Source organism: Diospyros lotus, chromosome 5, assembly GCF_014633365.1.
Source record: "Diospyros lotus cultivar Yz01 chromosome 5, ASM1463336v1, whole genome shotgun sequence".
Taxonomy (NCBI): Eukaryota; Viridiplantae; Streptophyta; class Magnoliopsida; order Ericales; family Ebenaceae; genus Diospyros; species Diospyros lotus.
In genome coordinates, this window is record NC_068342.1 from 35,883,069 (window position 1) to 35,900,059 (window position 16,991).

Sequence of the window (16,991 nt, forward strand, 5' to 3'; positions counted from 1 at the left end):
TTTAATTTTCTTGATTTTTTTTTTCAAATTAGTGTGTTCCATTAGCACTAAAATGATTATTTTTCACGTTTATTGGGTTAATTGAATGTATATATTCCAACAAACATCATTATCTTTCACTTTGTGTGAGAATGTCCATCCATTATCAACACAACTAATACATGATCAATTGTTCTAACTAATATTCGACAAAACAAATATAATACTATGAGAATAAACTTCCTCAAGAATAAAAGTGTAATTTCTTAACAATTATTTATATTTTGAGACTATTATTGGACAACTTAAAAAAATCCCATTGTAAAAAAAAAAAAAAAAAAAAATCTGGCTTTATGGCCTACAAAGTCTCCCATCGGGCTTTGTGACCCACAAAGTCCCCCATCGGGCCTTGTGGTTCTTGAAGCCCGATCGGGCTTTGTCCCATCGGGTTTTGTGGCCCACAAAGCCCGAAATTAATTTTTTTAATTTTCTTGATTTTTTCTTCAAATTAGTATTTTCCATTAGCACTAAAATTATGTCTTTTTACGTTTATTGGGTTAATTGAATATATATATTCCAACAAATATCATTATCTTTCACTTTGTGTGAGAATGTCCATTCATTATCAACACAACTAATACATGATCAATTGTTCTAACTAATATTGGACGAAACAAATATAATGCTATGATAATAAACTTACTCAAGAATAAAAGTTTAATTTTTAACAATAAATTATTTTTTTAGACTACTAGTGGGCAACTTAAAAAAATCCCATTGCAAAAAAAAAAAAAAAAAAAAAAATCAAGCTTTATGGCCAACAAAGTTTCTCATCGGGCTTTGTGACCCACAAAGTCCTCCATCGGGCCTTGTTGTCCACGAAGCCCGATCGGGCTTTGTCCCATCGGGCTTTGTGGCCCACAAAGCCCGAAATTAATTTTTTTTAATTTTCTTGATTTTTTCTTTAAATTTGTGTGTTCCATTAGCACTAAAATGATGTCTTTTTACGTTTATTGGGTTAATTGAATGTATATATCCCAAGAAACATCATTATCTTTCACTTTGTGTGAGAATGTCCATTCATTATCAACACAACTAATACATGATCAATTGTTCTAACTAATATTGGACAAAACAAATATAATGCTATGATAATAAACTTACTCAAGAATAAAAGTGTAATTTCTTAACAATAATTTATATTTTAAGACTATTATTGGACAACTTAAAAAAATCCTATTACAAAAAAAAAAAAAAAAAAAAAAAAAAAACGGGCTTTATGGCCTACAAAGTCTCCCATCGGGCTTTGCGACCCACAAAGTCCCCCATCGGGCCTTGTGGTTCACGAAGCCCGATCGGGCTTTGTCCCATCGGGTTTTGTGGCCCACAAAGTCCGAAATGAATTTTTTTTAATTTTTTCTTCAAATTAGTGTGTTCCATTAGCACTAAAATGATGTCTTTTTACGTTTATTGGGTTAATTGAATGTATATATTCCAACAAACATCATTATCTTTCACTTTGTATGAGAATGTCCTTTCATTATCAACACAACTAATACATGATCAAATGTTCTAACTAATATTGGACAAAACAAATATAATGCTTTGATAATAAACTTACTCAAGAATAAAAGTGTAATTTCTTAACAATAATTTATTTTTTGAGACTACTAGTGGGCAACTTAAAAAAATCTCATTGCAAAAAAAAAAAAAAAAAAAAAATCAAGCTTTACGGCCAACAAAGTTTCCCATCGGGCTTTGTGACCCATAAAGTCCCCCATCGGACCTTGTGGTCCACGAAGCCCGATCGGGCTTTGTCCCATCGGGCTTTGTGGCCCACAAAGTCTTCCATCGGGCTTTGTGGTCACAAAGCCCGAAATTAATTTTTTTTAATTTTCTTAATTTTTTTTTTCAAATTATGTGTTCCATGAGCACTAAAATGATGTCTTTTTACGTTTATTGGCTTAATTGAATGTATATATTCCAACAAACATCATTATCTTTCTCTTTGTGTGAGAATGTCCATCCATTATCAACACAACTAATAGATGATCAATTGTTCTAACTAATATTGGACAAAAAAAATATAATACTATGAGAATAAACTTACTCAAGAATAAAAGTGTAATTTCTTAACAATAATTTATATTTTGAGACTATTATTGGACAACTTAAAAAAATCCCATTGTAAAAAAAAAAAAAAAAAAAAAATCTGGCTTTATGTCCTACAAAGTATCCCATCGGGCTTTGTGACCCACAAAGTCCCCCATCGGGCCTTGTGGTTCACGAAGCCCGATCGGACTTTGTCCCATCGGGTTTTGTGGCCCCCAAAGTCCCCCATCGGGCTTTGTGGCCCACAAAGCCCGAAATTATTTTTTTTTTAATTTTCTTGATTTTTTCTTCAAATTAGTGTTTTCCATTAGCACTAAAATTATGTCTTTTTACGTTTATTGGGTTAATTGAATATATATATTCCAACAAATATCATTATCTTTCACGTTGTGTGAGAATGTCCATTCATTATCAACTCAACTAATACATGATCATTTGTTCTAACTAATATTGGACAAAAGAAATATAATGCTATGATAATAAACTTACTCAAGAATAAAAGTATAATTTCTTAACAATAAATTATTTTTTTAGACTTCTAGTGGGCAACTGAAAAAAATCCCATTGCAAAAAAAAAAATAAAAAAATCAAGCTTTGCGGCCAACAAAGTTTCCCATCGGGCTTTGTGACCCACAAAGTCCCCCATCGTGCCTTGTGGTCCACGAAGCCAGATCGGGCTTTGTCCTATCGGGCTTTATGGCCCACAAAGCTCGAAATTAATTTTTTTTAATTTTTTTGATTTTTTTTCAAATTAGTGTGTTTCATTAACACTAAAATAATGTCTTTTTATATTTATTGGGTTAATTGAATGTATATATCATAACAAACATCATTATCTTTTACTTTGTGTGAGAATGTCCATCAACTATCAACACAACCAATACATGATCAATTGTTCTAAATAATATTGGACAAAGCAAAGATAATGCTATGGTAATAAATTTACTCAAGAACAAAAGTGTAATTTCTTAACAATAATTTATTTTTTGAGACTATTATTGGGCAACTTTGAAAATATCTCATTGCAAAAAAAAAAAAAAAAATAATTGGGATTTGTGGCCCACAAAGTTTGTCATCGGGTTTTGTGGGCCACAAAGTTCGCCATCGGGTTTTGTGGTCCGCAAAGGCCAAAAATGAAATTTTTTAAATTTTTTTGATTTTTTTCAAATTAGTGTGTTCCATTAGCACTAAAAGTTTAAAAAATAATAATTATTAAAAAAATGTATTTAGTTGTAAATTATTTTTTTAGGGGGAACCGAACATGTGTTCGAGACCCAACCAGTTATTAAAATATTAAAAAAATAATAATTAAAAAATAATAGTAATTATTAGAAAATAATAATAATTTAATAGTTGAAAATATATTATTATAATTATGATTTGCAAGTATTATTATAATTTAAAAATTAAATAATAATCATTGAATAATAATTTTTCAATTATATATTTAATAATACATATATATTTAAATTTTTTAATTATTATTATTTAATTAATTTTATTTATATGTAATAATACATATATATTTAATAATTAAAAAGGTGGAGGTTTATCGGGTTTGTTGTGGGGGTTAAATAGAAATTTAACCCTTTTATTTTTTTTTGTATTGAGGGTAGTTTGGGAATTCATTATCTTTGTCTTTATTCTTAATTTTTAATAAAATTAGATTGTTGAAAAGTCAAAAGTTATGGTTCAAAGTGGTAAAGTGGCTATTTTTTGTAACTATTTGTTTGGAGGGGCTAAAAACGTTTTTTTGTAAAAAATGGGATAAAAACAAATTTTGTATTTATGGGGATTATTTTTTATAATTTCCACTAAAATTAAAGGGGTGTGGGTCCCACCTCCTGCATGCCTGGGCCGCCCGACGCGAGCAAGAGATCACTATTACAGATTAGGAGATTAAAACAAAAAGAAAATCAGTAGTGATACGATCCAAATTAAAGCCAAGCCGGTAGACAGTAGACACATTAATTAATATTACATGTATATATCTACCATAAAAAACTCCATTTATCTGGAGGAATATGGCTGATCTGAGGGACTCTAAAACTACCATCTTCTTCACTGCCTCCTCTCCTGCAACCTGTTTTCTTCATATTGTCTGCTTCTTCAGACCCCTTTAGCAGTGCATTGGTTGCATTACTTTGGGACAGGAATTGCAGGACATGAGAAAATTGAGGTACCCAAATGGCCGAATCTCCAAACAAAGGATCTAAATCACTTCCAAACCCATGATCTGGAATTCGCTGTTCATCATCGTAAGTCTGCAATCAATCAATCACAAACGTTCGTGAGGAAAACGTTATTTTCCTGGGAAATTTACGAGATTTTTAAACAGGAATGGAAACTTATTCTTGATGAGCACTCGATCATATGCTTTTTCTTTCTTTATTTTTATCTCAGAAGGGTAAGTTCAATGTTATGAATGCTTCGCATGACAGTCCTTGGTACGTAACATATTAGATTGAACAAACCCTTGGTTAAGTTCGATTATGGCGTCTTCGTCCGTTAAACTTGGTCAAATAGTAACAACAATGAAGCACATAAAACTTATGAGGTGCATCTGAAACTTACAAGATTCAAATTTGAAATCTCGGACTGACCAGTGAACTACACATCCACCATTATTGAACTACTACACCGATAACATACTGATTTGCTATTCAAAGTGAAGGAATAGAAGTTTGTATGTGTGTGTTGTTGGAACGATTTAGAATGGACTGCAAACCTTACAGAAACCATGGGAAGACGAGGACGGATCGAGGAAATCGTCGACGCTCCACCCGGGCAACGTCTGCATTAAATACTCCGATATGCTACTGGTTGAGATGGAGCATTCTTGGCTTATACAGTGATCATCAACCCCACTCGGCGTGGATGCCGATTCAGAAGGCAATGGCTCTTGGGTCGAACATGGGTTTGAAACCACTGGGTTCGAACAAGCGCTTCTCTTGATCTTCGACAGATTGTTAGTAGCGGTAGCTTCACCGCCGGCGGCAATGGAGGACGACGAGGCAGCCGGCCGGGTAGAAGAAGAGGAGGAGGAGGAGGAGAGCTTGACACCGGTGAGAAGAAATCGGTTGTGTTTCTGAGTTCGTTCATTGGCCTTGTGAATCTGAACGTCGCATTCTCTGCAAAGAATCGCTCTATCTTCTTGGCAAAACAGAAATGCTCGTCTCTCCTGCGCATCAAATTAAAAACCCAACAATATTATTAATTCATTAGATATTATTATGATTATGATTATTATTATTAATTGTTCATAATCGAGATGATGTAGAGTAGAGTCCAGTCTACCCAATCAACAATTAATAATTCATTATTATACATATAAATATCTATATGTACTTGGCAGATATCGCAGCGAGGGGAATTATCTTTGAAAGAGGGGGGGAGGAGAGAGAAGCGGGGGTGCTTTCCGGCGAGCTTGTTGGCATGGTGGACGCGATGGTCGCAGGCGTTGCAGAGAGCGGCTTCGTCCGCGGTGCAGAACACCTGACGCCTCCTCTTTCTCACAAACGTCGCACTGGATCTTCATATGATATATATTCTCTCAGAAGATCTATTCTCTTGTACAAAATCCACTACAATATTTTCTTTTCTTGGTGATATATGTGTGCGCGCGCGCGAATATATCTATGGAGGAGGACGCAATTAATCAATGACGTTGACTCATGGAATATATATATATATATATAGATAAAGAGACGAGGAGATCAATACTGGTAGCTAGAAAGAAGAAGAAGAAGACGAAGGGTTATGGGCAAATGGGTAGCTATATGTATATATATGGATATGGATGGGATGGATGCCATTAGGGTTCCTCTGGACAGCCAGCCATGATAAGGCTCAGAGCCTTTAACTCTTTCTGCTTTGACTACGGAAAGCTCTGGAGACGAGAAGAGGCCCTCTCCCTCCCTCCCTCCCTCCCTCTCTCTCTCTCAAAAAAGAAGACAAGGAAGCGGATAAAGACAAGTTGGAGCTGGTGAGGAGGTGAAGTCTTATCCTGTAAAGGGAAGGGAAGGGTTGGGTCAGAGAATTAGGGGCCACGGCCGTATGGGTAAAAGAGATTTTTTATCTTCATCTCCTCCTTTATTCAACAAACTCTGATCATATTCCCCCGCCCCCCACACCTTACTTGCTTTGCACTATTATTTCATAAAAATTAAAATTAAAATTTAGTAAAAATATTATTAACACATCATTTAAGACAATACACATTGTTATTGAGCAAGTACACTTGGTTGTTGTTCTCACGGTCAAAAGAGTTTTGCATGTAATATATTGGTGTCAGTTTCATGGGTGTGAGTTAATTTTTATTTTAAGTAATAAGGTAAAATTTTATATTTATAATTTATCCCTTTCTCGACGTAATTAAGGTTATGAGTATTGGGAGTAACATAAAGATGATCATCCCAAATACAATTGGGGTGTTGTCTCCATGACATAGGTTAAGTGACAGGTAAGTGATACATTAGGATTAGTACCAGTAAATCACAAATTCAATACTCGACTTAAGCAAAAGCTAAAAACCCACCTCTAATTTACTTTTTCTATTAAAATTGAGGGTACTGAGCAATTGAAAAACTGTAAAGACGATAATACCAATTTCTGTGTTGAGGTCTAAATAACGAGACTCTCGACAGACATGGCATTGGGACCAAATAAGTCCTCGATAACTTAAGTTTTCTAATTAAACTGTTTCTATTCATAGTAATTGAGAATGGCAGCTCACAACCCTCTAAATTTATACAACTGATCAAATTTAAGGTTTCGAGTTCATCAGTATGCTACAACTTTGATGGGAATTGACCATTATTATATTTAAGTAGAATTTAATTTATTATAATAATAATTTGTGAATTAAATTATTGTACTTGTCTTGTCTAGTGGCTTTAATAAAAGAGTGAAGGATTCTTATAATATTAATGTTGGATTGCTTAAGAGATAAGAAACCAAGCAACTTTTAAGGTACTGTTGTTACCCCCAATAACATGACTAGTATTCACTTAATTTAATGGAATTAGTTACTTACATGAATTTTAGATACTTCTCTAACCATCTATTTATTTTTAAATCACAATAAAACATTATCATTAACCAATATCATTGCATCAAACCTCATTTTTGTTTAAAATTTGTTTATAGAAACACAAAAACCTAACATTATAATTAAATACCGTCCCTTGATGAAAATAGGTCTTTTGTTATTGTGGTAGTGTAGTTTAGCAATTTTTGGGTTCCTTTGTGTCCCTTGGGTAGAGGTTTGAATCTTAATTGTATCTTATTTGTGAGATGACCTAGACTCCATAATGTCAAAACAAGCCATGGAGTTTCTTAGGGTTGCTCAAGCGATTTTTACAGGGAGTGGAAAAGTCTGAAACTTAGATTTGAATCCTTTTACGATCGTTTGTCTGAGTATTCTTAATTTATCTTCTCTCCTCATAATAAAGCATCAAGGGAGGAACGTTCATGATAATGCATAATCCAAATAAAAAAAATGAGTCATGGATATAAGATTTGACCCTTACATAGCGACGAGATAGAGTGACAATTTGTCTCCTTGACAATAATTGTACATTTTCTACAAAGAAATAGCTCTTATAGTCAAGAGAGTTGCTATGTTGGTCGCTTTGCTTTTTCTCTTATACAAAACAAAACAAAAAAAAGTAGATCTTTATTTAGAATCTACTATTCTTTCACTTGCAAGTATCCTCAACTTTCTATTCATGATTTGGGTAAATTAATTACTCCTAAATCCCCAATAATTTATGCTATTATTGGAGACTTCGTGTAGTTTAAAAATGAACCTCAAGATGTTTTTTTATGCTCTAAATATTTTGCTCGGGCATTTGAAACAATATTAACTAAATTCTAATTAATTTATATTAAAATTAATGAAATTTCAAATGAATTAAATAAAATAAAATTAAATAATCAAAAAAACACAATAATTATTCCTATTATTTTCTTTATACATATCTAATTTTTTTAATTACCACTCTCTCATTAACATTTAATAGCCGTATGTGGCTGTGATTATTGAGAGTAAAAATTCTAGTATTAAAATTAACTTTTAATTTACTAACTTAAATTATTTTTAAATAATAAAGTAATTAATAATTTAATATGACATCAGAACTAACAAAAAAGTTTAAAATCTAAACTTTATCACAAAACCAATATTTATTAATTATACATTCCTAGTTTGAATTAATTATAGAGTAAAGTCTCGACTTCACACAATATACTTATTTTAATTATACTCGTGTTTTGTACCCAATATTTTATATTTTAAAACTTGGTCATCGAATGGCACACATGTTGCTGTGGCATTAACATTTGAAAAAAAAAAAAAAAACTGTAATTATAATCATCACATGTCGCATGTCAAATGAATACTAGTTAGAGTCATTTTCCTTTTTAAAGTAATATTTGTTAAAAGGAGTAAGGTAAGAGATATTAAAATATTTTTCGAACTAAGATATAAAATGATCAAGATAAAATTAAAAAGTATTCTAAGATTTTAGACTGTTTGTTAAATTTTTTAAAATTTATTAAGAGTTGTACTTTTTTTTCATATATTTGTTAAATACATATAAAAAAATTGAAATAAGAATTTTTTTTTATCAAAATATTCCTATTCCATATTCATTCAAAAGTGTATCTTAACATCAATAACAAATTTATGATTAAAAAATATAAATTGTCAAAAATTAAAGATTAAAAATTAAAAATAATATTTTATTTTTTAAATCCATATTCAAAAATAGATTCTAATAAGACTAAGAGAGTAGAAATAATTATTGGTGAAATTATAATAATTCTACTTAGATAATTAAAAATTATCAAAATATATTTTCATAATAGATAATAAAATATAAATTTTGAATAAAATAATTTAAGAAATCGATGAAATGAATTTGTATTAGATAATAAAATATATATATAGAGAGAGAGAAATTTAAATTTTAAAAATATATTAAATAATATTAATTATCCTACAAGAGATATATGAGTAATTTAGACTTATTTGTAAAATATTAGATAAATTTATTTGAAGAGGGGATCAAATAAATTTATTTATATAAAATTAGATAAAAGGTCATGTGAGAGTTTTTTTGAGTAAGGTTAAATAAGTTTAATAAACATATTAAAAAAAATAAATATTTAAAATATTTTTATATTTTTCACCTTATATCTTAATTAAGATATATTATCTAAATTGATTAGTTAAATAATAATAATGGCCAATTATATGACCTGTGTCTTTGGGTAGGGCAAGCCTTCAATTATGATTATTTCATAATCTTCACAAATAATAATAATAAAAATAATTTTAAAACTCATCAAAGTCCACGTCAAGCTCTAATCATGACGAAACATGCCTTTTTTGGAGAGTCGCTAAAACCACCAGGCTATACTCCTGGGACGGGATCGAAACCAAAGATCATTAAATTTCTTAATTTACCTCCTGCACCATTTATTGGGGCTCGATAGTGTGAGGCACTCGCAAGGGGCGTAATCCCAAGTTGATTTTATGCCTTTATGTATTAATTATATATATATATAGATATAGATGGATGACTATTGATTTATTAATTAAGTCCGCAAGAGAGAATAATTGAAAAGGTCTGATGCGTTGCTTATAACACAACATTAAAGAAAGAATGGGTATTGGATGGCTACATGTACAACTTTCAAAATCATAATTTGATTCTAGGTTACATGAAAATGAAAATAAGAAATGTTTTTGATATGAATATGAAATGAAAAATATTTTTGATACCAAACAAAAATACAGAAATGAATATTCCTCTAAAAACATAAGTATAAATAAGATTCAAAACGAAAAATGTTTTTTGTTTTGTAAATAGAAAATGGCTTTTCTGTACAATCTTGAAACTATTGTCTTTACGCGGTCTTCTATCGCTCGTGTCCTCGATTTTGACAGAGAAAATAAATCGTAAATGAAAATTTTATCTTATTGTGTAGGATAAAAAATTAAACTCACAAACTATTAATGTAAATTTTAACTTATCATAATTTGACCAGAGAGTTGTTGACCTCAGCTCTAAGATTTTCTAAACCTTGCCTTGACGAGGGGGCATTATTTATCATTGCCTTGGACGAGAGGGCATTATTTATCTTCAAATAATAATAATAAGGCACTCGGAAAGCAAAGTGATTTGATATGATATGATATACTATTAATGTTAATGTTATGAATGAGAGAAAGGATGAGGAGAGAGGGGCCCCAAGTCAGTCACTTAGAGGTAGAGGACATCAAAGACCTTTTTTGGGTGGGATTTGGCCCATCCATGGTCACCCAATCTTTGAAACAATATAATTAATTATGTGTTTGATTTGATTGCATTGCAAGTTTGGAGACAGATCATTAAGGAATTTGTGATTTAGCCTTTAGTGTCGTATTTTTTTTTTATATATAAAATTTGAATACTTATTTAAAATATTTGAGCAAAATTTTAAAATTAGAGACAGACTCAACATAAGTATTTATAATAATTTTAAAATTAAAAAGAGACTCGAGTATGTTATTTTTCTTTTTCTTTTGAGTGATATCTCTCTAAGAGAGAATTTGTTAAAATAAGTAAAATAATATTATATTAAGATAATATTATAATATTTTTTGAATTAAGATATAAAATTATCAAAATAAGTCTGAGAAACATTTTAAAATTTTCATCAAACTGTTTGTTAAATTTTTTAAAATGCACTAGAGAATATATACGTCATTTTTTCTTATCTGTAAAATCAAAGGTATACTTATTTAGATGGAGAAAAAAATAAGCATATATAAAAAATATAAAATAAGAAATCATGTGATTTCTTTTATAATAATCGCTAGATAGTTTAACAAACACATTGATAACCATGTTTTGCATTGATTTCAACTCTTTTTTTAAGAATAGAAATAATATATGTATATTTTTTTATCCTGAGATGTTCGAGACTTGACCAATTAATTTTCAGAGGCAGGTGACATTTTCCTCTGATATACCTTCTATATAAATTTAAATGCAAACACAATTTATACACACTTAACATTAAACATTCGGTGCAATCTATGCAGGACTTAAACTTTCAATGAATTGCCACACGAATTGGAACCCTGATATCCATGTGAAATACTAGACGCTTTATCACTCCTCGATACTCCATGTAAAATATCAGGTGCTTTACCATTGCACCATAATCATTGTACTCTTTGATATTATAATTGATTGACATTACCAATAGTGTAAACATGTGAGGGTCTTTTATCTCTCTTATGTTAGATTAAATAAAATTAATCTAACATAAGATGTCTTTTTATCTACATAATAATTCACCATTATATTCAAATTCTGTCTACATAATAAATCATAACAATTGCAAGGGATTTGGTTGGGCAATAATAAAGGGTACCCACCACCACCCACCCATTGGATGAAATTGAAAGATTGAGAGAGAGAGACAATGAGATGAAAGGGACAATGGAAGTGCATGGGATGGCATGCTTGCCCAGCCCATGCCCCCTCCCTCCTCTCATGCTTTGAGATAAAACCTCATTTCGTGACAATATTAAGTCCCGTGAATTAATTTTGTTTCATTTCATGTCATCGCAGGAATATTACACTCTCTCAGGGAAATATCTCAACAGTGACAGAGCCGGAGTTTTAAGTTAATGAAGTCAATTAAGCATAGTTATTAAATAAAATAATAATAATAATAATAAACAATTGTGTTAATCTATACACATACTCTCTATTATTATTATATAATAATAATCCAGCGTCAAGTTTTAGTGTCATAAAACCACCCGGTTAATAAAGTAGTATTTTTTTTTAAATATCTTCTTATGTATTTTGATTAAAAAATAAAAATTAATTATGTTAACGAAATTTAAACTTATGACTTTTAAATAATAATTTATTTTTAAAAATAATTTGATCACTATATCAAGACTCATTTTATTTAAAATTTTGCTTAAAATAATTATTACCAAACGACGTCAATAAATTTTTATTTTATTTTATTTTATTTTTCTTACACATACGATCGATTCTTCTAATATATTATTATATTATAAAAGCAAAGGTACCATTTGGGTGTCATGAATTTTTGTTGATAAAGCGATTTTTTAAAATACTAATTGAAAAATAAAAACTTATCATGTGAAAAATATTTGAATTTATGACCTTTCACATCTAACATAGCTTGCGACGTCTGTCTATTGTAAGTGGTTGGCGGTGTTGAAATTTGATCTCAATCTTTATTCTTCCTCTAGTACAAATTGAGGCTTTATTTGGTTTAGACTTTCGGCAGAGTTCAAACCTAAACTTAAGAATATTTCTAAAAGCCAGTTCACGAAAAGTTTTTAAAATGCTCAACACCAAACGGAGCCTTATTAACAAAGCCAAGAAAATGCTTATGTCATTTTGGAAACAAGATATGTGCCCCCCCCATGGAGTCTAATTGGACTTAGGCTGAATTGGGATATTATGTTTGGATGGGAAGAGGATCGAGGGAAGGGAAAAATATGGAAAGATAGATTCTCTCTTATTGAATTGGACCCGAAAAACGGGAAGGTACATTCTTTCTCTTTCTTGGAGAGAGTTTTATAGTAAAACGAAAAAAAAGAGAATGGTCCATGATATCTTTTTATATATATATATATATATATATTTTTTACCTTGATTTGGGCGCAAGGAAGGAGAAGAAAAATATTTGTTAATATTCTTATCGTTTTGCTACATCGATCCTATCTAATTTCATTCAAACATTTATCTACCTTTCGTTCTTTTAAAATAATAAAAAAGTAACAAATTTTATATTATTTTCTTTATCTATCTATTATGTACTATTTTATCTTTTATTCTATTCCTCTCCAACTATAGGCTAGAGGTTTCAAATTTTCGTGCCTTGCATTGAACTTAGGTGGTCATTTATCATTCTTAAATAAACTTTAAAGGTGAAAATTTGAAAATATAGTGTCAAACTAGCTTGTGGTAAGGAAATGGTCCAACGAGACTCATTGATCGTAAGTCCAATTAACACAAAATATAGTAAATGTTAACATGTCAAATAGTTTATAGGCCATAGATTAATGCCTAACATATGTCATTATCTAATGAGAAAGGTTGATGTGAAACCTAATGTACAATCCCATTGCAAAAAAGAAACTGTCATTGGAAACACAATAAGGCTCCACCCAAAAAAGTAAGCAAACCGAGTTGTTCTACATCATCAAAAGAATTCCCTTAGAAACATGATAGGATTTTCGAGAAGAGAGTACAAAAAGTGAAAATAAATAAAGGGTAAATTGACCATGCACCTTTGAATTATGATCATTTGATTTGAATATCTCTTGAACTTTAAAATTAACCTTCTTCATTACTAATAAAGTTAAGTAAATTAACTATACAACCTCTGCACTTTGATTCTTTGTCTTGGACATCCCATGAACTTTTATTTTACCCTTTTCAGAAAAATTTAAGGACTAATTTGATGAAAACTTAATGTTTATGAGGTGTTTGGACTAAAGATCCATAGTTTAAGATGGCGTACGATCAATTTACTTAATGTTGCTAATAACAAAAGATGTGATGACTATTTTTTTAGAAAATTTTGATATTAATTTGATGAACTTTAAAGTTTAGAGGTTGTATAAGCTAAATAGCCAAAATTTAAGGGTGTATAATTAATTTATTAAATAAATAAACTGGTGGTGATTGGTTGCTAGTCACCATCAATGGCTAAAAAAAGGGAATCTAGGTAAAGTTGGGGTTTGTTGATTGAACCCTTGCATCATTAGGGTTCAATTTTATTTTTTTTTAAGAGGAAAAGAAGAACAATGCTTTAGTTGTTAGCTAAATCACATTTCAATAGAAGTGTTTAAATTTTGGTCAAATTAGATCAGGCTGGTCGAATTGACTAAAATTTGGTTCAATTCTTAGTCCACATTTTTACATCAATCGATTAAACCTGATAAAGTAGAGGATCCATGAGATGTTTTACTTGGTACGTCAGTGATCTCATGATACTTGTTCCCCATAAGTAGGTTGGAATCACTATCAAGAGACATAGATGTTCATTTAGTTGAGGATGCAATCAAATTGTTGAGAACTTTTCTTGCAACATCTGTTTCCTTCTCAATATCAAATTTAGTAGAGCTGTCTTCTTCCTCCATCTTTACAGAGTCATCAGAAGCAACATCAGCCTCGTCAGATTGTTGGGTTTTTCCATTATTATTTGCATCATAATCCTTAAAATCATCACTACCACTGTCATCATCCTGTCTATTTTCATTTCCTAATACTGACAAAACCACAAGTTATGCTTCAAAAATATTCTCAACCTCATGGTATTAAGCATCAGACATTTCCAGGCAAAAATAACCAAACAAAAAGGAATAAGTGAGTAAAATCATGAGAACCATGTGCATAAAAATCATTTCTAAAGGTAGCAAATGAAGTTGAAATGTGATTTGAGTGGTGGAAATTATTTCCCGTCCCCAACTATAAAAAGAAAAAATGGAAAATAAAAAGTAGTTTGCGAAGGAAACCCAAAAATATGGCCAACTATTTTCTCTAAATTTGAGAAAGAAGTAGAGAGCAAAACCTTTTAAGACATCTAAAGCAAAATAAGTCAGCAAGAAAATCATCCCCCTAGTTACACAACAATCTAGAAAGAACATAAAAAAAAAAAAAATCCCTCCAAAGAGTAATAGAAAATATAAATAAATAAAGGAGGGGAGGGGGCAGTTATCCTAGTAACAATGATTGGTAAGACAAATTTTAAAGAATATGCCAAAGAGGGGCATAACCTCTCTACACCATAATATGGAATTGAAAATTTTGGAAACTAATTTGACTTTTTCCTTCAGTCATCAGAACTCCAAGATGGTAAATTATTTACTATCCAACAGCTATAGTCTCCGTCCCTTATTCAAAAAGGGTTTTGGAGTGTGGTAGAGGATCTTACAAGCAATGTCTTGTTTTTTGAGTATCCTCTGTTTTGTAGTTCTTGCGAGTGTTGTGATTTTTGGGTGTTATTTGAGTTGTATCATTACCATCTTTATTAATATTAATTCTCACCTTTTATCCAAAAAAAACTCAACTCCAACCAAGGAAAAAGGGAAACACGAAAGGATCCCTTTAAGGAATGCACTGCAACTCTCTACCATGACAAAGCCCCATAATTAACTCTAGTTCACAAAAAATGGCTTATGCGCCCCACTTCTCTATCTCCAAAATAGATTAATTCAAAACACACCAAGAAATCCAAAAACAATAGGCAGCATCACTCATTGAACACTAGAAGTAGACAAGAACAATTTCCATAAATCCTAAACCACAAGACAATAAAAGCAGAGGTGTCTCAGGCTGTTGCCAAGGGAACACCAATTAATCACTCTCTCGCTCCTTCTCAGGTTGCCAGATATAAGAATAAGTCATGAGCGATAGTCCAAACAAATTAAGCAACCTTTCACCTCCAAAGTCTCTTCCAAGGAAAGAGATTCCCTTGCTCACAAAGCACATGGTAGAATGCCTCCAAAGATCCAACCTTAAGGTCTCTTTTGAAATATACATGCACATGACAACTCTCCAAAGATCTAATTCATAAGGGGTTCAGGTCCAGCATCACACATTTTTTCCACTGTTTATAAGTGTTATTGAATCTGATATCTGCGAGGTCTCATTGTTTTCTAAATAAAGCAACTATTATAGCAAGAAACAAACAATCATAAAACAAGTAGAAAAACTACAATAATCCGCTCTTTAAAGATAACAATGAGAAATTATATATCCAGATTCAGTTTGCAATTGTAAGAATGGAAACAATTGAAAAGGTAAAGGTGCTAACCACAAAGTAATGAACAATCATTTACCCACAACGAGACTCAATTTACTTCAGCAAAACAAAACAAAGGAAAGAAAAATAATGGTCTAGGGGCGAGATCTGAAGTCCAAGAATATATACACACACAGACTAACCAAACATAAAAGTAGAAGACAACACATTCCACAATGCGAATAGCATATGAATGAGAAGACTACAAAAAACTCTATATGATGAGAGAATGGAACAATTATGACCTTCTAAAGCAATGGATCTTTTACCAATTTTTTCCCATTAAACTTTTGAATGGCCTGAAAAGTGGGTTAAAGAACATGAAATAATAAAAACAAGAAAGGCCCCAACAATATTTCAAGTAAATCACCACATACTAAGTTACTAATAGTTACAAAACAAAAGCTTACAACCCATAGATGGCTGTCCACAGGAGTGCGATCTCGCTAGCAGGGACCGACGAGATTGCATGATACTTTCTATTTGCTTAGGATTCACCATTAAAGCACCAACTTTTCTCTAAAGCTAGAGAGAGAAACAAAGGAGAAGAGTGGGGTTAAGGCCTAGGGGTTTAGGGGATAGGTGTTCTAGGTTTTAGGGGTTAGGGTTTAGTGTTTAGCGGTTAGGGTTACAATTTAGGGTTTAGGGGGCTTTAGGGGTTAGGATTTTAGGGTTTAGGGGTTTGGGTTTAGGGTTAGCATTTTGGGGTTACAAGTTTAGGATTTAAGGTTTAGGGTTTAGTGTTTAACTTTTAAGGGTTTAGGGTTTAGTTTTTAAGAGTTTAGGGTTTGGGGGTTAGAATTTTAGGGTTTAGGGTTTAGGATTTGGGGGTTAGGGTTTGGGGTTTAGAGTTAGGGCCTAGGGGTTTGGGGTTTAGGTTTTAGGGGTTAGGGAAGTTTTAGGTTTTAGGGGTTTGTGTTTAGGGTTTGGGGGTTTGGAATTTAGGGTTTAGGGGTTTGGCATTTAGGCTTTAGGGATTATGGTTAGGATTTTGGGGTTACGAGTTTAGGATTTAAGGTTTAGGGTTTAGGGTTTAGGGTTTA

General features: G+C 31.4%; 1 protein-coding gene across 1 annotated transcript; it reads right to left on the reverse strand.

Annotated features, from left to right (window-relative positions):
* Positions 1–3,771: 3,771 nt before the first annotated feature.
* LOC127802454 (B-box zinc finger protein 20) lies at positions 3,772–6,048 on the reverse strand. Its single transcript, XM_052338287.1, is given in 4 exon segments — positions 3,772–4,355; positions 4,820–5,272; positions 5,440–5,586; positions 5,588–6,048. Coding segments are annotated over 4 exon segments (915 nt in total). The 5' UTR covers positions 5,630–6,048; the 3' UTR covers positions 3,772–4,082.
* Positions 6,049–16,991: the final 10,943 nt, after the last annotated feature.